Below are 26,222 nucleotides of genomic sequence, written 5' to 3'. Positions count from 1 at the left end.
TGGTTTATAATCACGCCAAGGAAAATCAGCTTTCTTAAAAACATGGAGGGAGGAATGGGCATTTTATAAAAACATGGAGTGGCCAGAAAAGAAAACCCATCTGAGACACACTGGTGAATGTACCCGAGACTGCTGATGACAGAAATTCACAGCCAACAAACTTTACAAGTGATGCTCTCAATCATACTCACAAGAAAGACCACTACCCTTTGAACAGTTTTCTCTTATTGAAATAAGGAAAAAAAAGAATGCATTAAATTGCCAGTGAAAATTAGTATTTAGAGTGTAAATAGATAATACTTCAAACAATAATTTTCAAATTGAATTAACAATTTCTTACTCAAGTATTAAAAAATCATGTAAATCAGTCATTTATTCAAGCAGAAACATATGCTGTAAAATGCATTATTTTAATATTGACTCATTATGTACAATTCTAACTTCATTCAAAACGCTCTTTGATTTGTATGACATGCTTATATCATATAACTTTATGCGTTTATTTTTTTCTTAAAGAACATTTTGACAAGTCTCGGACCAGGAGTAACAGAGAGCGATGATAAAAAATAATTAACTTTGAAAATTAAAGATATTAAGCAAAAACATGTATGTACATATATATATGTGTGTATATGTCACGAGATGATTACACATTTAAAAAGCTAGTCTTCACTTTTCTTTTGCATAGTTTGATCACTCAAATTCTAAAAAAGAAAAAAATGAAACGCAGGAACTTTACAAAATACAACTCTAACACAAACTTCACACATTAAAGAAGGGAGGGGGAATGAACAATGTGATTTTAACCTGTTATAATGACATTTGCTGCCACCAATGCTAAAAGCATTTGAAAAATAAATCAGTATAAATGGGTTAAAGAAAAAGACGTTTCAATTCAGATCATATGCACACAGAGTGACAATGTTTAGAGACTTTCCAAATATCAATTATATCTCCAATGAGAGACAATGTCCCGTGTTCAGTTCATATAGGCCCTTCAATCACACTTACTCTCATGCAAAGGAACTGAAAGCCTCTTGCGAGTAAAAACACAGCAATCAGTGGCAAAGCTAGAAAAAAAATTTATCAAGCTTTATTATTTATTATTATTTATTTATTATCAAGCTTAGCTAAAAAAAAACTATGAAAAAATGAAATAAGAAGAAAAAAAATCAAAAACACTTTCTGAGAAAGCACAATTTCAATAAACATTTGTGTATAAAATCAAAATATAAAAATACTTCCCAGTTCTAATCTTCACAATAAACTATAGATATTGTGAACAATAAACTATAGAGACAACAGAGATGCCGCTGTACTCTAATTTTGCAAAAATCTGAGTTCTTTTTGAGTGAAAGTGGGTCCCTCTCAAAAAAAATATATCTTGAAAAAAAGTATGCTTCCTCTCCATAATTCACTAGCATCTCTATGAATTTTCTTCCAGCATGCCCCACGACTTTGATCACCTGCTTATATTTTTTCCCCCGGGTGGGGCGGTTTAAAGTGAGATAAATGGCTTTTTTCCTGAAGTTAAGAGAGGCTACTAATGCCTCTACTTCAGCACCTCACGCCACAGTGTGTGAAACAGGGAAGGCAGAGTCATGTCTCCAGTGGTGTAGATGGTAGCATGCTTACCCGGCATGCAAGAGAGCCTGGGTTCGAGTCCAGGCAAAGATGTGATGACTTTTCTTTCCGAGTTCACCTCAGCAAAATATCCAGAGAATAACTGTTTCCTTGATATCTCGGGATGAGAAAAAAGCCATCTATCTCACTCTAATTATTTGTTTTGTTTACAAAATTTCAGTTGTGCATGTTTAGGATGACTCGCTAATGCCATTACTGTCATCACTAGAGCCGTGGCAGCTCTTACGAGAAAAACTGTCACCTCGGGTCAAATTAGAAAGACATTGTCACGTCAGCAAAACAGGTGGGTGGAGAAGGGTTCAATGATATGGATGTAGAAGAAGTCAAACAGCTAATTATTAGCAATTCAGAGGCATTGACCAAGGAGGAATTAATGCAGTTGACTGCTCCTGAAAGTGAAGAAGTACCAGATGAAGATAAAGAAGTGGAAAACAAGTTCACCATATGTAACATAGCGGAAGGGCTTCGCAAGTTTAAATCAGCAATAGATTATTTTCATGACACAGATCCCTTAATGTTACGTTCTTCACATGTACAAAAATTAGTAGAGGAAGCCTTGTCAACATACTTGATGATATGGAGAAAAGAAATGGCAAACAGAAATCACGATGTTCTTTCAGGAAACATTGCCAACACAATCGCTGCACCCTCTTTTACATTCCCTTCTACCCTCTGCGCCACCCTGCTCTTCTCGTGATGTTAAATAAACGAAATATACAAAAAATACCCGAAGGTTTCAGTTATTAGCAGATTTTCCATATTTGCGGCCACCCCCTCCCCTCCAGAACATCACCCCGCGAATACGGGGATGACTGTATTTGATAGGCTATTTTTATTGTTTCCAGGTTGCAGAAGAGTGAAAAGAATCATGTGCTATTGTAGTAGTCCCTTTTATGGATGGCCGTCATTTCAACTTTTTCCGGGGGGGGGGGGGGCCAAGAGCATGTACTAAAGGTACATATATACATATACAGTAAAACCTCGTTAAGTCGTTACGCTTATAAGTCGTAATTTTTCTTCAGGCCTGTCCAGCTTTCATAGACAGCAATGTTATTAAACCCTCGTTTACTCGTTGCTAATTTCGGTTAACTCGTCACCATGAAAAAGCTCGAGAGAGAGGAACAGATAATTTCTATGGCTTCCTTTGACAAAATAGCTTGTTAATAGCATTGTCATATGCTTGAAAGTCACCATAAAAGCCTTATGTATCAAACAGAACAGTTCAAGTAACGAAAGTTACGCTAGGGAAGTTCATTTTCTGACAAAAGTTTTTGAAACATAAGGGACTGTTCAAGCTAGATCTGATTTCTGCATGGGCCCTACTAATTTAGAGCTTCCAATTTAAACTAATTATCTTTGTCGAAAACCAGCCATTTTTTCCAAAGTTGAGGTCTAATGTGTGCCTTTCCCCACCTCGGGCCCTCCACAAGTCCCTCAAAGTGTGTGAGAGATTACCTTGATAAATTTTACCAACATTACCCTTGTAGTGGTTTCATGAACTACTGATAAAGAATTAAAACACTAAAATTAAATTTCGTGTATATGTAAAATTAATATGCAATAGTTCTGTCATGAAGAAAAGCTAATTATTCTAACAGTTGCTCTAGTTAGTCCTAAATTAAAAATTGTTAGTATAAATCAAAATGTACCAGTACATTTTCACACAATAAATTAAGTAATAAGAGCTTTATAAAAAGGTAGAAATTTCAATTTTTTTTTTAAATCTATAAATTTTCTAAATATTGTAATTTTTTAAATTCATATTTTAATAAATGTTATATTACTTCAAATTTATAAGATTTCCACAATATTGCACATTGAAACTGACGGCACTTTGCTTAAGTCGTCACTCTGCTTAAACCGTCATAATTTTTCGATAACATGAGGTGATGACTTATCAAGGTTTTTCTGTATATACCATTTATAGTGTATTTTCAAAAGCCGGGGGGGGGCCTGCCTCCTTAAATGACGGGCCGGCTTTTATGTTCGACTCAACCTACTCATAACTCATTAACGATAAACAGCCTTGGTTCTATCCCCACAGAAACTACCATTTTACCTCTGAAGAGATGACAGAGTCCATGGTTTATATGCATGGTATGTGTTCCGGTACTGCCACATATAGTACAGCAATATTTAGACAGGGTGAATTTGACCTATTCTTCCAAATGGAAAAGGCGATAGGTGACCAGTTCAGGAGAAATTTATCCCTATGTTCATAATACATCACTAGAATCTGCGTTCGTCAAAGTAATTTTAGTAGGTTTTGGCAACAATTCTATTTTTCACTTCACCAATCTCTTAGCAATAGGAGATCACCATTAAATACGGATATCCTGTAGATGTTGTGATGATCCTGTAATATCACCTTATATGACTTTTTCTGCAAAATCAAATTGTCACCAAAATCTGTAACAACTAATTCTGAATTTTCGTTGAATATCTAAGACAAACATAGATTTCAGTGATGTATTATGAAGGCTAAATTTCTCCTGAACCAGAACACTGATATGGCAGTTTATTGTAGGCTCTTTCAAAAGCTGGTGCAACAGACAAGTTTTTGGTAAATTTGACTGATTGTAGCTATAAGGGTGTTTGCGTAATTGATGAAAATTTTTGGCAACAATTTGATTTTGAACTTTGCCAATCTTCAAGCACTTGTAGCTCGCCAATAAATCCAGATATTTTGGTGAGAATGATGTCATCTCATAGGATTTTTTTCTGTTCTTTCCAAATGTGTGCTAAGTTTGTGTGTAAGTCTCTTAAAACTTCACAAATACAGGTTTTTAGACTTGATACATATTCTTTCCATAATCAACTATCCACCATAACTTGAAAATGGTTTGAGATAGGACAGGGTTGGTGGGGTGATTCATGATCCACTTAGGCTTGTCTATCCCCCCCCCCTTTCGTTTGGCAGAAGAGGTCGGATTCACCCTGTATATCTAATTAAGACTAAGTCATATGGTGAAACATATTACAATGCAAAAAGTATAAGTATTTTAAGTTTAAAAGTAATTGTATTTTAAGTTTTGGTTAAAATTAAACTGACACTAAGAACTATGCTCGCCTGTTCTGGTAGATGTATTTTGTTGAAACTTGGTATATACATTAAATGGACTCTGGGGGAAAAAAACTGCAATAAAAAAGTATTACATTTTCAACCACCAGGTGAATAAGTGGAACTTAAATAAAAAGAAACACAAATTTATTTTGTTTGTTTGTTTGTGTGTGTGTGCGAGCATGCGCGTAAAGTTTCATTTAATAACAGCATTAATTCAATGTGCATTCTATTTGCATCAACCATATGTCCAAATGCGAGTCCTTCGGAATGCTCTTCTCAAGGCCCTAACAGGTGCTCTGTCACAAGCGCCTGCTACTGAGAACTTCTGCAGCAGCAAATCATTCCTGCTTTAAAGAATGTTTAGATACTACTGTCTTCATATTGGAATGTACAACACCACATATTGGCCGACAAGTGAATGAATTTCTTTATCCTCACTTTGGAGATACTCTGGTAATTTTGAGAAGTTATCCAAATGCCTGGCCTATACTTATTCTTTGGACTCAAATTCCTGTGACTTGTGGTTGTGAGGATTCCTGAAAGATCAAGTCCACAGACTCCGCTTGAATTGAAAGCAAACATAACAGATCATGCCGCTGAAATTCCTCAAAACACCCTTTCGTGCTATTGTTGAACAGGCTATAACATGTTTTGAGCATGTGATTGGCTCAAACGAAAATGCACATTGAACAAATGTTGTGACTAATTAAAGTTTTATGTTTAGGTTCATGTTTCTTGTTCTTTACGTACCACTTCTTTACCTCACCCCCTCTCTCTCTGGTGGTTTAAAATTTAAATATTTTTTATTGCAGTATCCATATCATGCATATACAAGTTTCCACAGAATACGGCTACCAGAACGGGTGCTATATAAATCTGAGTAGTGTCGGTTCAATTATAACCACCCTGCATATTCATCTTTTCACAAAAGCACAACATATACTTCAGTAAAATAAACTATTTAAAAATTTTAAGATTACACAAGTGCTGACTGGAAAGTTTTTATACATCAAAAGAATAAAAAAAACCTTCTGATAAAAATTTGGAAAAATTTCGGAAGGTTTAAATTTTGTATGTGGCAAGAAAGGATCTGCTATTGTACAAAAAAAAATTATATTATAAAAGAATAAATCAAGCAGATACAAACCTACGTATAACACATACATTCCTCCATGTGTCACTGCAAATGGAACAGTCCATATAGGCTGAAAAGAATGAAGCAATGAAATAAATTAAAATATTGAATTACTAAAATTTATATCACAAAAAAATTATATGTAATGCATTAATTTCTGTGTTCAGAAAACCCTCAATCTCACTCATTGATAGGGCCTCTGGGTTGTTAAATGATGCTATTAATGGTTGTTATACAACTGTCCTCTCAAAGCAAAAATGGTTTGCTTTGTGAGCCCTCAACCAACTGAAAATGTTCTGCAGTAAAAATGTCCACTTAAAAGGATTTATATATGAAGTTTCTTTTCTTTTTTTTAGTTCTTTCCAGACTCCTCTGCAGCAACACTGATTACATTGTGCAGTACATCATAGTATTTTGTATATTCTGCTTTAGCGGATGACTAATATAGTGATTTTTTTTTAAATAATAAAGATATCTACAAGCTGATGCTGCAATTTGATTAATATTGACATTGTAACAACAAAAAATCATATCAAGATGTGTAAAAACTTCATATTGTTAGTATCTGATGAAGTCCAGAAATGCTCAACATAATCAAAATTAACACAATCTTTAAAATCATATTATTAGGATTGTAATATCTACATGAGAAGCAACTGAAAATTGATTCTTCTAGCCTACTCTTTAAGGTTCAGAATCATTGAAATTGTTTTCTGGTTGATTATCTTGCAACTATTTTGTGTCCCTCATCAAGCCAAGTCACAATTTTAGTCTACCTCCATGCCCCAAAGCAGAATATGCCGAAATGTGCGACGTACGTTGCAGAACAACCTGGAAGAATTTTAAGAAAAGTGGAGAAAAATGCTATTATGTATATGCAAATTTTTACCGCGGAACATTTTCAGTCAGCTGAGGGCTCGTTGCAGAACGTCACAAAACATTCTGCTTTGGGGCCTCCATGAAGAAACAAAATTAAAGCAAATGGACTTAATGTAGCTAATTAGGATTCCTGGCCATAGACAGATGAAAAGTGAATTTTTGGGCTGAAGGGCTTTTTAAGGTTAGTCCACAACCAGGGTTAGTAAAAAAAGTTCACTAACGCAATGAATTTCTAATACTGAAAAAACTTACACGAATACTGCAGAAGAAAAATGCATAATAAAGTAAAAGACTTACCACAATAATTGCAATCAGAAGCAAGATGAAAGCTATGAAAAGAAATACAAAACCACGACTGCGAGCATAATCTCCAATTGATGACCTGGCAAATAATATAGAACACATTAATTTAAAAAAAAAACAGTTGGCTGGAATGTAAACCAACAACAATCAAATTACAGAATAGGAGCATCAAAACTTTATGATGCAGTGAAACAAGTAACAGATAAAAGTAAATAAATATACAGTAGCTCTCACTAAATGTTACCATAATTGGTAAGGCCCAAGTTCTCCAATATCTGGCAATATTAAAATTTCCCATTAATGTGATCAACATTCATTATTGCTCTCAGTTAGTTTAGTCGACTTGAATTTCCCCCTCCCCTTGTTGCAGTTGAGTTACCTGTTCCTTCAGTTACAACATTACCCATTTTTTTTCATGTTTTCAGAATTGCATTGATTGACAAGAGCAAACACCCAAACTTTAAATAAAAATGAGTCTGTAAGTTGATTATTTTATAAACAAATCCATCTAGATGACTTGCATACACTACATTGAATGACGATAAATTGAATGACTACATAAACAAAACAGAGAGCCAAACAAGAATATTGCACTCTTGACTAATGATTACACAACTTGTGAAATATCCATGCTCCAAAGCAGAATTTTTTGCAGCATTCTGCAATGAGCCGACGGCTAACTGAAAATGTTCTGCAATAAAAATTCCTATAAGAGTTGAAAAAAACACAGAAGAGTTCTTTTTCTTCCTTTTCTCATATTCTTCTCAAAATTGTTAAGCAGAACTTTTCGGTGTAATCTGCTTTGGGGTCTCCATGAAATTAAAGTAAATAATACCCTCCATCTTGGAGCAGATCTCCATAGGATGGGATCATTGGTGATCCCCCTGAGCCAGACATTTCACAGGCCCTTCTACAGCGAAAATAGCACGAAAAAAAAGGTGATTGACTGTAGCCCGGTCAGCCTCACCCTTGTGTGAGGGGCCATGAAGTAAATGTAAGTTATTTTTCTGCCAGCTGATGTGGGACATCTATTCTAAAACTTTGTGATGAAGGTATAATTAGGATATTTGAAGTATACTGCCAATGTGAAATAGGAACAAGAATCTTAGCAGAGATGATACGTCTACATTTAAATTAGAATATAATAGACTAAAAAAGAAAACGAATGGTTTAGAAGCAATTAGGACTGGTCCGATTAATTGTCAGTTAATTTATTAATTGTTAATCACAGTTAAAAATTTCAGTTGAGTTAATTGACTCGATCAATTTGATTAAAATTCAATTAAAATTTTTATTGAAAGCTAAATTATAAACTTGATTTTCTTAACTAAACCGATTAAATGTCTCAAATTATGTTCTTATAAATGACATTTCAGATAAGTGACCGTATTTAAAAATATTAGAATTAAATATTTTGATAAATTTTTTTTGACATTCGAAGTTGATTCAACGAAAACTAGTGATGATTTCTAAAATTACTGATTAAAAAAAAAAGATCCAAGTTATTCCAAGCAATTCCAGGATATGCCAAGCATGTTCAGCATATCATCCCTTTTATACCAGAGACATAAATGTGCAAATTTTATTTTTGGGTTCATCAGCTGGAAGGATCGCTTATTTTGCTATCTAAGTTTTTCCAGAAACACAAACATGTATTTCCTATTGAAATACATTTTAAAAAAAATTTTAGGAGAACAACTTCCATAGAGTGACATACGTAGAGTTAACATTCAAAAGTTCAATAGTTCTATAAATGTGCACATTGATGTTTCTGGCAAAGGGGGGGGGGGGCGATATTAAATAGCTTCAAGGGGGCACAGCCTTTATTTCTTAATATATTTCTGTATTTGTTTACATCCATTCAGTGGATGGATGCGTGAATTGAATAAAATATATTTTTATATCATCAATTGATATTGTACAGATACCATCACTACATTTGCTATGAATGAACAGCATTTGAAAACATTCAATTAAAATTTTTTGATTAACCAGTTAAAACTTTTAATCGATTCCCAGCCCTAGAAACAATGCTTCTACTCACAATGGTAAGGTGAAAAATATCTCTGGATACAATAAAAAGTTTAAAATATGGGTAATAAAGATTTTGAGCAATGGATGTAAATCAATGATCAAACAAGTAGCAGCCACAATTACAGAAGACAAAATTTGCATGAGAGTGTAAATTCAGTGACGAGACATAGACGTTAAAATGTCAGTTAATTTATAATTTTACTTTGAATGGTTTTTTTTTTCACAAATTGAATCATTAACATGATACATGATTGAACTCCCCAAAATATAATTTAATAAATGAATTAGCAAATACTCACACTTTTCTGCAATGTGGACACCTTGCCAATGCATTATTCAGGGTATTGAACTTTAGAAAAACAAAGAAGTATCATAAAAAATATTTCAAATAGCAAAAACAAAAAAAAATCTATAATTATAAGCACAACGTTTCACTGAATTAAGCCTAGTTCCCAATTTATCATCTCTTTTACAAATAATTCTTATTTGTAAACTTCAGCAATTCTATCTCAATGTGAACCTTTGAAAACATATTATTTACAAGTCTTCAGATAAACACAGTGAAAAACATTTTAATTTTATCTCTAAGTGAATATAATACAAACTATACAGCTTGCCACTAATTTTATTACGAAGAGACATAAATAACTACCATAAACTAAACTTGTTTTTTACGCTTAAAAATGAAAAGGCCTGTTATAATTACTTATTGAAAGTTGCATCATGAAATGAATGGTTTTATGTGAAGCTAATGCAGCTATAACTGCACAAAATGAAACAATTTGTTTTATTCCAAAACCAAATAGACATTCATGTATGGGAAAAATATGAGTACACAATGGAACTTCAATTAACCAACCATTTGGTTGAAGAACAATTAGAATAACGAGCAAAAATTTTGAACAAATTTTGACTGTTAACGAGTGATGATTTGTATTATGAACAAAAATATCACACTTAATTTATATATTTTCAAATTATCACAACTGAGCTGATAGTTTTTTTTATTTTGCCTCCACACACACGCACTGTGGAATTGAAGGGTAATATTTTCCACTAGTCTCTGATCAGCACACCTCACTCGAAAAATTAAGACAAGTGCGAGCGTCACTGTTTAGAGCATGAAACTGGATGAAGCATTGTACGCATATGTATATATCTGTGGTGTTTGATCAGCGCATGATATCTCCAAAAAATGGCTTTTTGATCTAAACGTAAGTCTTGCTAATTATAACCAATTAGAAGTGAGATAAATGCACAATTACGTGCATACTGCTAAAAAACACGCTGATGTATGATATTTTCATTTGCATTTGAGTCTATGCTTTATTTTTGATTTTTAAATGACAATGAAAACGCAAATATCTCAAAACTGTGATTTTGGAGTTATCATGGTCTGACCAAACACCACAGATACATGCATGAAGCTTTTTTTTAAATTCTGCTTGGAGAAAACCATAGGCTGAATTATTGAACACAACTTTGATGAAGCTAGCTTATGAATAGGAAGCAACATTTATCAAAGAGATTGTCTTGGAGAAGACCATGGGACTGGAGGTGCATGAGGATGGCATTCAAGAACTAGTGGTAGAACATGGGCCCGAAGCTGACCGTAGATGAACTGATGGATGTTCTTTGCGGAGAGTTCATAAACTGGTATGTCGCATAAAGAAGAGAGATAAGGGAGAAGTCCTCCTCCTACACTTCAAATAAGATAAGATGTATAAAATGTGGGAATCTGGTTCTTTTCTACAAAATTTTGAACAATCAAATAAAGATGTAGCAAAGCGCGCAATGAATTCGTGCAACAATGAAGCAATTTCTCATTTCTGAGAAATCCTGAAAAGGAAGCAAAAGCATGTGTCATTGAATAGGTTCTTTTTTGAACGTCACACAAAAAGAATAAGTTTGCAAACAACAGAGAGTCTCAAGGAAACAGTTATTTTCCAGATATTATGCTGAGGTGAACTTGGAAAGAAACGTCATCACATCTCCACCTGGGTTCTAGTCCAGGCTGAGACGCAATGAGTTTTCTTTCCGAGTTCACCTCAGCATAATATCCGGAAAATAACTGTTTCCTTGACATCTCGGGCTGAGTAAAAAAGCCATCTATCTCACTCTAAACAGAGTCTGTAAATCGTCCTAAACCAGTGTTTCCCAAAGTAGACAATATTGCCCCTGGTGGACGATGGAAGCTATGGGTATAACATAGGATCCTATGGATTCGCTTGAGTTGGGGGCAATGAGATAAAAAAGTTTGGGAAACTATGTCCTAAATGACACAGTCCTCCGCTCTATCTCATCATTTAGAATAAGTTAATTTGTAAACATTATTATATATTTATGACATTTTATTATATATATATTTTATTAATCATATTATTGTGTTGTATTATTGATTGAACAGTGTTTACAATCATTTTTGTGTGAATGAACAATAATTGTGGAATGAATTATTCATGTTTCTATTATTTCCTATGGAAAAGTTTGATTTGATATCCAAACAATACGAATAACAAGCACGTTGGCAGAAGAAATTGAGCTCATTAACCCAAAGTTCCACTACATATGTAATTTAAAACATCATGGTTATTACTCACAAGAAACAAATCCTGGCAGTGGGCACATGATACCTGGCACATTCCAGGAACATTTGCCGTATAAGGCAGAGGAGAAGTCTGTAAGCTAATTATTCGCTTGCTAAAGAGAGAAAATACAAAATGTTAGATCATATGAACATAAAAGTTTAAAATTAAATATCAAGTAATGCTCATTATTAACTTTCTTCATAATAAAATAAAGCCGGTCTTTTCATAATCCAATATTTAATAAATATAATCTTATGACAGCAAAAAAAAAAAAGAAAAGATTTCCTAAAATTTATCTCAATGCATTTCTTTTTTTCCCAAAAAGATTTCAGGATTCAATAAATTGTTTGACTTTTTTATCAATCACACTGTTTAAAACTTCTCTGGAATAAATTTTATGCCTTCAAAAGTTGCCAGAAACAAAAAAAAACCTAAATCAAGATTACTTTTAAGTTGTATTTTATATAGCAATAATATATTTACTGAAAACTGCCTACATATATTTGCATCATTTAATTTTATCTAAATGCATATGCTAATTGTTGAAAAGCAGAATCGGCATCCTTACTTTGTTATTCTAAAATATCATTAATCTTTAAAACAACTCAAAAAATGTTTTATTTTTCTCAATATTAATTTTCAAATAAATTCAAATGAGCATCAATTTAATATTACAATTACATCATTTAGTTTTTAAGAAATAGACTTCTGGAAGACTTATTTTAAGTCATGAAGCTAATGGTATAACAGTAATGTATATGCTACTGAAGAAGCCTGAAGTGCAGCCATTTTGCGAATTGATCAAGTTTTGGTGAAAGTCCAAATTCCAGAAATGATTGACTTTGGCCAGCCATTTTGCAAAGTAGCCAGAGATCCCTGGCCAAACCTCAATGTGCTGATGTAAAACGGCCTGGTAGGAGCCAAATCCATTTTTTTAATCCCCAATGTGTGATACATGTCTATGTATAGTAGCTGTATTGGATTAGCTTCATGTGATAAGAAAAAAAAGTAAAATTTGAGGAAAAAACTATAAAATTAATTATGTAAACATACAGTTTTCTCTGCGAAATTTTGGAGAAAAATAATACTATGGTTCGATAAGTTGTCATAACTAACGTGGACATAATTATCATGAAAAAATACGCCAACTTGACAATGATCCAGAATCGTCTTTTGTTATCAGACTTTGGCCAGGATCACCAGCCACATTGCGAACTGAACAGGTCAATATTTAACGAAATTGACCAATTCATGGCGGGGCCGGTCACTTCACAAATTGGCCAATTTCTGGCTTTGGCAGTGAGACATATACATCAAAGTCATAAAAAAAGTTTAAGATCAAGCACCTAATTCTGATCATCAAATAAGTGTTTACTTACCAGAGAGGCCTTGGACATGCAATTCTTTCTGAATTTGACTTACAGATGAGAAGACAATTACAAGGACATCTCACATATTTTTTCCCCAATGGAGCATTTTTTATAGGCTACAGAACAAAAAAAATTACTTTAGAAGATTGTTTTCTTGAAGGGGGAAAAACATTTAAACAAATAAAGTAACGCCTTGACTAACATATATATTTTGTTCTTTGCACATATGCAACATTGTTAAATGTCTTTCATCAAATGAAAGATACATATGTTCAGGACAGATTTTTGGAAGGTTGCCTACTTGCAGATTATAGAGAAAGAGGGTAGGTAAAGAGAGAATCTTTACCAAAGAAATTTTGAGACCTTGAAACAATATCATTATAAATAATAGAAATTGATAAAAAACATACTTTGATACTTATTTTGGTATATTTCTTATTTGATAAAGCTGTTTCAATATTTTGCATTTTCTAAAAAAATATATTTTTTAACTTTCTTGGGAGAAGCACAAATACCTATGCACAATATGATTAATGAAAACTATAGTTTTGTTGCAGTATTTTTAAGTAAGCATCAAAGATGTGCAAGAAATAGAATTTTCATTCTCAATCATAAAAATAATTATTATTCAAGAAAGAGAACCACATAAAGAATACATAAGGGAATTGAGGACTAATAGTGATAATCATAGTAAGTGCCAAAGGCGAAAATGTTTGGAAATTGCAAAAAAAAACCTATTTTTACACATATCTGTAAGACCGAACAAGGCCCGAGCTCTGTCCCTTCTGGGATATTAGCCTAGTTACCTGGTTGGGTTGGGTTGTGCTGGAAATTTTTTTTTAACTATCGTTGTGAGCAGGATTCAAACCATCAACCTACCAATGACCTTTTGCACATGTCTGACACACACGAGCAACTTATTTATAGGCTCTTTTGAACTACTTAGAGGACAACCAGACACTTTTTACATTTACCACATTATAAATATAAAGCATTACTCATTTGACACTTTAACGTGAAAAACAGTGCTTGAAATTTTTTTGTGGCACTTACATTGTTTATCCATTTTAATCCTGTTATCTTTAAAACCTGATACTCAATAAAATTGTAAAGAAATGAGCTTGTAATGTTATGAGGTGCTGATACACATAAAAGGAACTAATTTATTTCAGGTTTCATTGAGTGTCAAAGAGTTGTAAGGCTAATTCTCATACACCCTGTATAAATTTACAAAAAAATAATAATTTGACTATTACAAGAAAATAATGCCTTAAAGACAATTTACAAATGAATTTTTTGGAAGAACAATAAAGACAAATAATAATTTAAAAACCAACCGTAGCTTCATTACAGTTGCTACATTTCACAACATGCTGGTCCTTCTTGCCAGTTATATCAATCATGGATTTACATACATTACAACTAATCATCAATCCACCACTTTGAAGAGAGCTGTATGGAGGTGGCAACTCATCTGGTCCAATAGGTGGAACTGTAACAAATGTTCCTCCCTGAGTAGATCCCGGACCCCCTGCAAATAATATTAAAATATTTTTAAAGTTATAGACCTACATATACTAATAAATATCTAATTCCCAAACATAGAGGCTCTATTGTATACTGAAAATGCGTAGACAGAATATAGTCCTCCGACCACGAGATGAATTTTCGCTGCGTCATGTCACGTCACGTTGGATGATTTTATTCAATTTTTTTTTTTTTGGTAAAACGATTGCACATCGAGAAAAGTTCATCAGTGACTGAGCTTTCACGATTGGCATGTCCTTCTAGGATAAAATAGAATCGTTTGATGTGACATGACGTGCCGTAGCCAAATCTCATCTCGTGGTAGGAGGACTATACCTTCCATGTGTTAAAATGCAAGAGTTAAACTAGCAAAAGTTAATTTTGAATGGTAAGTAGAGAGAGAGGATTGCTTCAATGTTGGCTTAGATTTCTTCTTTGCCAGTCCACAACCTTGAATTTTCACTACTGAGATAATTTATTAACATATAAATATGGTTAACTAAGAAAGAAGGGTAGCCTACTATACTAATGGCAAATAATGAATTTTCAACTCTGACATAACAGGGTCACCTAAACTTGTTAGAACAACCTTGCCTAAACCACAAGAAAAAGAAAAACCCTTAATTCTCTCTCAGTTGTGATCACATGGCACTCAATAGACAACATGTATATGCATAACCTCTTGGACTAGTCCTTATCTTTAGGAGGATATAAAATGTGCACTATTTCTATTGCAAGACATCGCTCATTGATAAAGTTTAAATCCTGTTTACATACTGACTCACCTAGAGAAATGAGGAAGCCTATACTATGTACATAATGACATAGCACCTTGGTTTAAAATGCAATTAGTTTTGTAAATGTGATCGTTATCTTAAGCACTCATATTTAAAAACAAACTTCCCCATAAGAAACAATAAAAAAACCAAAGAATTCATTTGTTACACAAGTCTCCCTCATCAAAGTTATTGCAATTCTCTTCACAGGTAAAGGACGGATTAATCTTATGTTATATTATTGCAATTTTATTCTATTCTGAAGACTTTTCAAATTTTAGAATGATACCACAGAGAGCAAAGGTTTTTTTAGCCTATTGTTCTTTGAGGCAAGGCATATACAGATGCACAGTGAGGAACATGTGGGTCTGTGTTCAAAATGAAAAGGCAGTCCGTTTTGGGGTCCCAAAAACTTGTGAGCCCAGGCACATGCAGTTTTCCTGCACAAACATGAAACAGGCCCTATGCCTAGAGGACTGATGATGCTCTTAAGATCCTAAGATAACAGAATCTTTCCCCCTAAATGTTTCCAGGGCAAAAGTTGAGCTTAAAATCAGGTTGCTATCATATGAAATGTAATTTACATTTTATCTTAAACAGACGGCATCATTCACACGTTAAATTCAACAGAGGAATGTGTGAAGCCTTTTTCCTAGGAGCAGGTTTTTGGCACAGCATGAATCAAATATCACCGTTTTGCATTGGCAAAAACGAATAGTTTTATCACATTATGTATTTGTATTTTCCTAGCGTGTTGCATCAGCTGTTCTAGTGTCTGCATACCTCCATTCAAGCATTTGATTTCTGTGAAAACACAACAAAAATTTGAAGATCGGGGAAAATGTGCAGTGTACAATGTCATTAAAGTGGTGTTTTCCCATGAGCAGGTTCTGTGCCATGTGCAGCATGAGGCAATTGGCTAAAAATCTTGAATTTCAGGTTCAACCCTCTCGCTGCACAAAAACATGATCTTAGGAAAAACACTGGTTAAGCTGGGTTTTCTTAGGAGCAGGTTTTTAATGCTGCATGCAATGTGAATTGCCCAGCATGATGAGGCGTCCACTCACTTATAAGAAAAAAGCAGTATGACTGAGTTTTCATACACAGCGTAATACATCTCACGCCTGTGCTTTTAGTCAAGCATGATTGGCCAACTGCTTTCAGAGAAGCCAAATGCTCAGTGAGCTGAATGTTTTGATGTGATCTTCTCTTCGTTTTTACTGTTTTTCTTTTTAGACAAAAGCATGCAGATGACAGAATAGCCGATGAACCATGCTAGGAAAACACAACACATAGCGTGATAAAAGTACAAGTTGCTGCCAACACGAGATGATCCTATAGAATCAATGTGAAGAAAGAAAAAATTGCTCCTAGAAAAACCCAGCTTTAACTCTTCCAGAACCAGTCTGTCAATCAGACCTGATGCAAAGTGTTGCTGTGAAATTCGTTACACTCTGTAGATAAACAGTCACACAACCTACTTTTCCTACTAATGTTTCAGTAGTGGCGCTAGGCAATTTATGTTATCAGAATCGTTTGGTCATGTGAGTTGAGTAGTACCTTAAAGTGATCCACGTTGTAGGGTGTTTACAAATTTTTTTGTAGAGTCCTGTTTTTTAAAAAATTTCCTTATTTTTGTAAAAAGGGTCATTAATTTTGAGAAAAATAAGTAATTTTGTGGGAAGCAAAACAATCTAGTTAATGTATCACAAAAGAAAAACAAAAGATGAGAAATTTATGATTTCATTAATTTTTATTTCTATACAATACAAATACAACGCCACAACAGGCAAATTGCCCAATGAGGTGGCTGACTTGAGAACATCATGGATCCCCGAGCCATTTTTTGGAGGCCCTACCTACTACTGCTACACCACACATGCACCCTGCCGCCTGCGGAACCCCCAACGAATCGGTACATGCGAGAATGTGCGTGTACGTGTAGTGAAACCTGACATGAAGTTTTTTTTTTGTTTCTCTGTAATGCTTGTTATGTGTAGTGCTGCCATCCGCCACCAGTTTTTCTAACTATGAGTAAAGTGTTATGGTTGAATGATTTATCGTTGTAGGACTGTTGCTCTCTGTGGAGAGACTTTTTAACGGGGAGATCGGCTCGCATTTGCGCCTTGAAGTTGGGAACCACAGAAATGTAGGATTAGTTTTTCAGATCAGAATTTTATGAAGGGTTTATAAAACTGACCTAAATTTTGGCTGAACGAGGGGTGGGGGGGGGTCTATCTAGTCAATCCAGATCTGTATGGTTAAATATTAAGGCCTGTTTACATGCGTTAAGTTATTTAGTAGGTAACTAAATTTGGCCCATAGCCAGAAATTTCGTTCTGGGGAGGGGACCGAAGTGATAGAATAGATTTGCCCATCTTTTTCCCTTTTCTCTGTCATTTTCTCACATTTGGGGGAATCCAAGGCCCCCTGCTACGGCCTCGACTGAATTTTAAGTTGGCAAGTTTCCTCAAAAAAGTGTTCACACGTTAAATGTATTTAGTGAATGCTGATTAGATGATTTTCGTGGGAGGGCCCCTACTGCCTTTCTTTTTCTTTCTTTCAAACTGAGCGCAACTCAGGTCTATCACCATATATGGGCGATTTACTACCTAGTGAGTTGTGCCGGAAGTGTAACTGTGCGTGTACCTGACAGTCTGAGTGCGTATGTAGTGTTATGTTTGACTTTTCAGTGCTGCGCCATCTGTATTTAAGCATTGAAAGTAGTCTTTGTGTAGCACTATTGGGGCCGTTCAAGTATTACGTAAGCAAATTTTTAGCCATTTTTGACCCCCCCCCTTGTCAGCAAAATGCTGACCCCCTCCCCCCTCTTGTGTGCAAAATTTCAAAATCAGCTCTGCTCCTCTGCATCCTAACTCATATTTTCATAAAGGGTGGTCGATGACATAAGCATTATCCAAACTCCCCTCCCCCCTTGTCATCAAAGGTCAGCAAATCGGAACCCCCCCCCCCATCGATGATGACGTAATACTTGAATGACCTCATTCACCACTGAATGTAGATTTTCTGGAGGCTCACTGCCACATAGGTCTACTTAACAGAAAAAATGGAATCGTCTTTATTTGATAAACAACTAAATGCAGTGTAAACGGCCCTTATCATCTGCGTACATTTCGAAGTACTTGAGAACTCAATTTAATTAATTACTAAAAATCACTTAACATGTATGACCAAGCCTTCAACCAGTCAACTGTCCAATTAATTTCTCTGAGCATTACTCACAGTGCCCACTTTTTTTGAAGATGCATGCACTTTTTTCCTTTTCATGAAAGTTTGAAATATTAAAATACTTTTTTATAGCTCGAATGTGTCGAGACGTAATATGACACCCCAAAAGTGGGGGGGGGGGGGGAGATAATGTCCTGTGACTAAAAGAAATGTTCTTGATGGATTTATGTGGAACCATAGTAGTTGAACCTTTGCTGAAAGATATATGAGTAATAAAACAGATGCATCTTCGCAAGGGAATCAGAAATCAAAAAAAAAAAAACGATGGGGATGCAGCTTTGCAAAACATGACAAAGATAATAGTAATAATAATCTCAGACCTTGAAATATAATTGTTCAACTCCATCTAGCAATGAGATAATAAAGTAGAAGGATGGCTGTACAGATGGTAGCATATGTATAACAAATTATTTCATCATATCTATGTGAAAAAGACAGAAAAGTCTATGCGTCAGCAAATGCCATCGTAGGCACCACCATTATGTATAGCAGCGACCGCAAATGCCGTCATAACTACTTGACTGGTGAAAAAGACCGAAAAAAGTCTGCGCGTCAGCAAATGCCATCGTAGGCACCACCGTTATGTATGGCAGCGACCGCAAATGCCGTCATAACTACTTGACTGGTGAAAAAGACCGAAAAAAGTCTGCTCGTCAGCAAATGCCGTCATAAGCACCACCGTTACGTATGGCAGCGACTGCAAATGCAGTCATAACTACTTGACTGGTGAAAAAGATCGAAAAAAGTCTGCTCGTCAGCAAATGCCGTCGTAGGCACCACCGTTACGTATGGCAGCGACTGCAAATGCCGTCATAACTACTTGACTGGTTAATAGCGTTCATATGTTAATATGAAATCAGAGGTCTTCAACGCATGGCCCACTGAGCTCTTCCATAACATGTTGTAGTGGTTCAGTAGCTCATTACAAAGTCAAATGTGGCCTGCACTGTATCAATGGTTGAAGACCCCCCCCCCGGTGTTAAACAAATATATCATTTCTCAATAGAACATGTACAAGATTTTTATTTCGCATTAAAGCGAGTTGGTATCAACTAGGTTCGACTGTCGTCCATATACACTTATCAAATGGACCTTTAAACGCCGGATCAGCTGATAACATTGCAACGATTATAAAGGACACCATTTGTATATCATACATTCTTGAGAACTTAAGAGGCACGCCCAATGTTGGAAGAATGTTCGGAGAAATTATTGTGAAACAAAAACGCGCGTCGACATGACAATGAATAAAATTTGAATGCTTCTAGAGGTAGTCTTTTCTTATTTATTACCGTAGTAGAGTGAAAACAAACCTGGCTCTCTCCAGCTGCCATCTTCATTCTGTGGTGAATGTGTTTCCCCGGACAAGAGCGGTGATCTTTCGGTTGACATCTTTATTTCATTAATTAGTTCTTCAATTAATCACTTGAACATGCATCATCCGATGTCAAAATATGAAAAAGGGAAAGAAAACCCGTGACTTTCTGCAATATTGGCGTGGGCACACAGCGAAGACGAGGTCCCTTCGTCCAACACGATAATTAACAAAGGGCGCTGCGCAGAGAAACCTTGTGTCTTTTTTTTTATTTTGGTGGTTATCATCCCCGGTTTCCAAGGCAACGAAGAGAAGTTGTATATGAAAACATGAGGGTGAACTTGAAGACTCGCGTGTCATCCCGCTACTACACGTTGACTTTGCGACGGTTAGTAGCAATTCAAGTTATTTTAAACATATCGATATTTACCCATGGCTTTATATAATGACCTAAAATTATGAATTATATAACATTGCTAATATTTAACAGTGATTTATAAAATTATTATTAACAGTGATTTATAAAATTATTATTAACAGTGATTTATAAAATTATTATTAACAGTGATTTATAAAACTATTATTAACAGTGATTTATAAAATTATTATTAACAGTGATTTATAAAATTATTATTAACAGTGATTTATAAATACGATTGCGATCATTATATTTTTAAAAGGTCACATTACTATGGCCCCTTTAGGCCAAGACTGTGCTTGGGCATTTTTCAATGCAGTGGTTCTCAACCAGGGGTCCGTGAACCCCCACCCCCCCCTTGGCGAGATTTCAGGGGGTTCCGTGAGATTGAATTAATAAACTTATCAGGGACGGCTCTTGGGCTGTGCAACCCGTGTGGCCACAGGAGGAGATGAAAAAACAGAATAAAAGCTTTGTCCTCAAAAGCTCTCAAAAATAGGACCTGCATGGGTGGAGATTTTTTTCTTGAGTCAGCAACTAATTATAAATTATATACAATGGTTTAAAATTATAAATTATATACAATGGTTTAAAATTATAAATTATATACAATGGTTTAAAATTATAAATTATATACAATGGTTTAAAATTATAAATTATATACAATGGTTTAAAATTATAAATTATATACAATGGTTTAAAATTATAAATTATATACAATGGTTTAAAATTATAAATAATATACAATGGCCTAAATTTATAAATTATATATAATGGCCTAAAACAATATATTATGTATAATTTCCTAAAATTGCAAATTATATTCAATGGCCTAAAGTTATAAATGTTATTAAAAAGTTATAATAAATCTTGACATAACGATACTCTGTGAACCAAAAAAAAAATTTGTTGTAGATGGATTATCGTTATATTGAAAGGCAGCAGTTTAACATTAAGGAAAAGGCATTTCCAAACAAGACCTGAAAAAATATCATTGTAGAGAGATTTGATATATATCCAGTATCGTTGTAGCAAGGTTTCACAGTTTAATGGCTTGAAATTATAAACTACCCTGACAAGCACTGAATTTATATACTTACTATCAGTCGCAAATCAATATTGGCTTATCATACAATATCATACAATTATCTTTAAAAATTTGTCTTTTGCAGCATCAGTTTGCATTGGTAACCACTAGCATGAAAGAATTATAAATGGCATAAAATTGCCTGAGCCTATTATAGTATATACTGGGTATGTATTGCATGATTATTGTATTGTTTTTTACTTGTGACTTATATTATCTATATCACATCATGCATGTGGTCAAGCAATCTTTTTTTTCCCCCGTAAGTTTTTATGTGTTCATATTTTTGTATTATAGATGCAGAAAGTTAGAGGAAACTATGAATATGGATACTAGCAAAGAACATTTTTTGGGAGTCATCAAAGACTTTTTCCAGTTAAAAGTTCCTGAGAATTCTGTATCAAACCTAATCAGTGATGAAGCTTTAGATAGTTTCATAAATGAAAAGACATGTCTCATATTGAGTGCGTTCATTTCAACCGAAAATCATGTTACAGTGATTTCCCTCTTAAATAATGTAAGTTTTTAGTGAGTTTATTTTTTTTTTCAAGTTGGTTGTAACTATCAAATCAGGTTATTTCCTGATTTAGGTATAAAATGCTGTACCTCTACTTAGCCTACATGGAAAATAAATAGTTAGGCTACATTTTCAACAGAATGTGACTATAATTTTATAGCTTACATCATTTTTTATTCACTTCTTCAATAATGTTTTGAATACTTGATAATTCATTGCAAAAAACAGTATGTGCTCATTATGCCATTGACAAGTGGATTCATATGTACACAAACAGCTTTAAGGTTGATGCTGAAGGCAAGCCCCTAAAACTGAATGTACCAAAAACTGTCACATATGTCACAGAACAATCAGTGCCACTGTAGAACAATTTTGTGAAAATTTTGAAAACAAGGAAAAATAAATCTTTTATGTTTCCTTCACTGCTATGGAAATTGTAGAAGAAAATACTGAATCTTGAAGCAAAACAATACCAAAAATAGTTTTAAATTAAATATGGTACTGTGGTGAGAATAATGCATAGATATTTATTACTACTACTCAGAGGCATCTACCTGAGGAAAACATTGGGGAGGGGGTCTCAAATGGCCTCAGCTTCTATGTTCCAGTGCCTATGCTACTACTTAATCATACATGCACCTCATACACATTCCTTTTCCAAATTTAATATACTTAATTTGCCTAGATTTTCACCACAGAACACATTTTCAGTTAGTCAAAAATTTCTTGCAGTACAATGCAAAACATTCTGCTTTGGTAAGTATAAGAGTGTACTCTTTCATTATTCGACCATTACATCCACATTTAGCATTTGGTGATTTAATCAAAGCATTTTAAATTGATTTTTAATAACTAAAGGACACGGGTTAAGGGATTTAGTAGTTAACTAAATTTTAAGTGATTGAGTACACCTTAAAATCTTCCTCAATGTAAGTAACTAAGTAGTAAATGATCATTGGATCCTATGAGAACATACCCATTTGTGCATGCACAATGCACATAGCGCCTACTTAATAAAAAAAATACATTGGATTTTCTATTCTACTTATCTCTGTGACCGCTAAATCACTTAACAACTTGAAATCATTGTTTACATGCTCTGAATTCACTTAAAATTTAGCTAACTACTAAAATACTTAACTCATGTAAACAGATCAAGCACTGACTGTTTTACTCATGCCATGATTTTGTCTGATTTGTCTATGGCTAGTTAAAAACAAGAAAGAAATTACTTGTAAACTTAATTGTTCTTACTGAAAATATTTTCAGTTTCGATTTTCTTGATTATATAATAGTTTAACTGGCGTTTTTTTAATATTTGTCATTGATTTTTTTTCTTTTTTCTGGTTCTCTTTGATTTTTTAAATGTTTTTCATCTCCTTTTCAGGTTACATATCAAAGTGATGAGCAAAGATCATTAATTTTTTTCAAATGCAAACCAATTCTAGTCTCGGTGGAAGATCCTTTCTCAAACATATGTATTGTGTCTGTCAATAAATCATCAAGTGTGTCGTTATATCACCTATTGAAGCAAGTGTACCTGCCTCTATTGCTTCGGAATGACTCTAAGAGTGATGAGATTTCTCCAAAACTACAAGTACTTCTTCAAGAAATGGAAATTTTTTTGGGCTTCTCTTCCAGCCATGACAACTTTGTTACCAATGGTGTCGATGATGGAGATAGCTCTTTTTCAAGTTAGCGTCATTTAAGTAAAACATATTTTGATCATTTTTCATGAGTACTGTAAATTTTACATTTTGTATAAGTTTTTATATAAACTTTCTTTTACTTGCAAATTAACTTATATATATATATATATATATATATAAGTAGCTTAGTTGAACTTCCTTCAAAGTAATGCTTCTTTTTATCGAAAAGTTATTGGCTATAGATTTATAATTACCATTCAGCTGAATGCAGTTCCATCTGCTTTTTTATGTTTGGAAAGATGTCTGGTATAAAATTTCTGTTATATATCATTGAAATTCTGTGCAATATATTTACAATATCACTCCATATTCAGTTCCAGGTAATAAACTTATAATAATAAATAATAATTATTATTATTGCAGTTTCATCTCCTTGTGATGAGTTTCAATATTGGAAAAATATGCAGAGTGCTCCAGGAATAGATAAAGAGGTCAGATCAAAGGCAGAACTGTTCTGCTCCATTCTCATGCCATTGTATTCTGGTTTCCAATCTATTAAATCTGCAGACTTTCCAGATGTGAGAGATTTATTGGATGTATCATCTGGAGTACTTGACGACTTATGGAAACAAGACAGCTATTTGCCACCCTATCCACATCAAAGAATTAAATCTCTAATGGATTCTATAGGTTTGTGTAGTTGTGCAATCTTCATTCTGTAGATTTCCAAATTTCCTTTATGAAATAGAATTTGATGGGTATAATCTCACTTGAATTGAGATTGCATTGTTTCAAAGTTTATATATTTAAATTTGTACTTATATGCCTTTCCATTGAAATAATGCATTATAGATTGTTACCACATTTTCATATGACATGGCATGACCAAATTCACCCTGACTCACATCTTTTGTAAGATATTGAAGCATTTCCCTGAGGATGGATGAATCTGGGTTCCTTTATTTTTAAACTTAAATTATTTCAGCAATTCCCTAAAATGGCAGCAAAGCTGTGACATCATCAAAAGTAAAAATATAAAATAAATTAAAAATATCATAATCAGGAATTTATAAATTGAGTCATGAGCTTCCATTCAGTGCTTGCAAAATAAAATCGCCCAATCAGAAGTATGGGGGATAAAAATTTGAAATTTGTACAGCGATGTGGATCATTCGCTTTGTGTCGTTATTAGTATTGAAGTTTAGTCCAGTTATTTCACCTCTCAGTAGCATGACTGATGTTTCTCCTGATCAGGCCCATTTTGGGATAAGAGCTGTCCTCCTGCCTTGGAACGCATCGCTGGTGGAGAAGTTTTATTTTCAGTGCCTCGAGGTAACAATCTGAATTTGAATCTGGTTCTTGTGGGGGTGAATACTCAAGGCCTACTCGGCCTGTGCTTTTTCTTGGGTGTAGTGATGAATCAGCCAGGATCTGATTTGTCTATGTTCTTAAAATTTCTTCCCCCTTGCTCTTTTATCATGGAGGAAATGTAGGTTCTGTTCCAGAAAGGTGATTATGCGCTTCATCCAGTTGGTGTTGAAGTGACTGTGGGGTTTTGATTTTCCAGGCTGTTTTGTTAAAGGGGTTCATTTTCTCAAAATGAAGTTCTGATGTGTGAGGACATGTTTCACTAGGTTTCATGACATACCAGCAGATTTATGCAATGGTAAAAAGATTACATAATGCACTGAAAAACATATGCCTTACTGCAGAGGCATATAATAAAGAAGTGAGGACTAAGCCCAGGGCCAAAACTTTGGAGAATGGGAAGCTTAAATTAGAACAGGGTTAGGCGGAAAAATCTGAGTTGCCCACTGGCAGCAAAACCATAAATCTTCCTCTCCTCTGCAAAGTGCTTAATTATTGCCACTGTGCTGTCGCATGAGTGTCATGATGGCCTGGTATTGTGAGGAGTTCAGGTTTCAATACCCATAAACCAACACAGTAGTATTTGACTGAAGTTGGTTTTCTCTAGTTTTTACACAAATACAAACTGATCTTTTATTTGAAATAGTTTCTCTTCAGCTTGTTGAGATGACAAATCCCAGGTGCCAGGTTGCCTTGATGACTAGAGAATCAGTATTTCTGTCTGTAGAAGTGATATGCATGTCCTTGTTGGCACATGGGGCTTGAGGTGTGAAGAGAGACTTCATTTTTTGAAGATGGAAAAACACAGGTATTGGGGGATATGATCGAAGTGTTCAAAATGTTCAATGGGATGGATAGGATGGACCATGAATTATTAATATGCCATCAATCGACTGCTTTGACAAGGGGACACCAGTATCAATTGGTAAGGGACAATTCTGGGTTGTGGTGTCGTAGGAATTTTTCTCTAATGAGGTTGTGAATAAATGGAATAGCTTATCCCTGGGGGGGGGGGGGGTAGTAAATTCTAACACAATTGACACCTTCAAAATAAAATACATAAACATTTTGTGGTAAATCAAGAAGCTATCCGTACTTAGAATAAGACAACCATAAGTATTTTTATGGGAATTGTATTATATTTTATTATATATATAGTCTTTAGTTTTTATGATTGCATTTTTAATTGGGGGTTGCTATATTTTAGAAATATATAGCATCCATATTTGTTATGGGCATCTCTTTCTCAGCCCCCTCGTTGGGCATTTTGCCTGTTGAATTGTGAATGGAAGTTCCCTG

The 26,222-nt window shown here is 34.3% G+C and overlaps 2 protein-coding genes across 2 annotated transcripts in view; one reads left to right on the top strand and one right to left on the bottom strand.

Annotated features, from left to right (window-relative positions):
- Positions 1-347: 347 nt before the first annotated feature.
- Positions 348-20,250, bottom strand: LOC149083001 (type 1 phosphatidylinositol 4,5-bisphosphate 4-phosphatase). The gene is made up of 8 exons (XM_089236051.1): positions 19,883-20,250; positions 14,355-14,548; positions 13,027-13,133; positions 11,660-11,759; positions 9,359-9,408; positions 7,020-7,104; positions 5,856-5,913; positions 348-1,070 (listed from the first exon to the last, which is right to left on the bottom strand). Exons 1-8 carry the CDS (start codon positions 19,959-19,961, stop codon positions 985-987), a joined length of 759 nt encoding a protein of 252 aa, XP_089092177.1. The 5' UTR covers positions 19,962-20,250; the 3' UTR covers positions 348-984.
- The window catches only part of btv (dynein cytoplasmic heavy chain beethoven), an 89,716-nt gene continuing 83,702 nt past the window's right edge, over positions 20,209-26,222 (top strand). Inside the window, exons 1-5 of the mRNA XM_089236050.1 lie at positions 20,209-20,272; positions 21,475-21,556; positions 21,687-21,906; positions 23,294-23,600; positions 23,979-24,245. Coding sequence (XP_089092176.1) covers positions 21,709-21,906; positions 23,294-23,600; positions 23,979-24,245 — 772 coding nt within the window. The 5' untranslated portion in view covers positions 20,209-20,272; positions 21,475-21,556; positions 21,687-21,708. The remainder of the gene's footprint in view (positions 20,273-21,474; positions 21,557-21,686; positions 21,907-23,293; positions 23,601-23,978; positions 24,246-26,222) is intronic.

This window comes from Pholcus phalangioides, unplaced genomic scaffold (assembly GCF_987345545.1).
Source record: "Pholcus phalangioides strain wild (caught in Gottingen) unplaced genomic scaffold, Ppha-v1.0 ptg000009l_1, whole genome shotgun sequence".
Lineage (NCBI taxonomy): Eukaryota > Metazoa > Arthropoda > Arachnida > Araneae > Pholcidae > Pholcus > Pholcus phalangioides.
Note: the sequence above shows the minus strand (reverse complement) of the source record. Positions and strands in the feature narration are given on the sequence as shown.

Excerpts from the sequence above, each read along its gene's own strand:
- LOC149083001 (XM_089236051.1), bottom strand. The coding sequence starts at position 19,961 with ATGTCAACCGAAAGATCACCGCTCTTGTCCGGGGAAACACATTCACCA. Across the intron at positions 11,760-13,026 it reads GCATGTCCAAGGCCTCTCTG|CAAGCGAATAATTAGCTTAC; the intron begins GTAAGTAAACAC and ends TTCTCTCTTTAG. Across the intron at positions 9,409-11,659 it reads ACTGCCAGGATTTGTTTCTT|TTCAATACCCTGAATAATGC; the intron begins GTGAGTAATAAC and ends GTTTTTCTAAAG.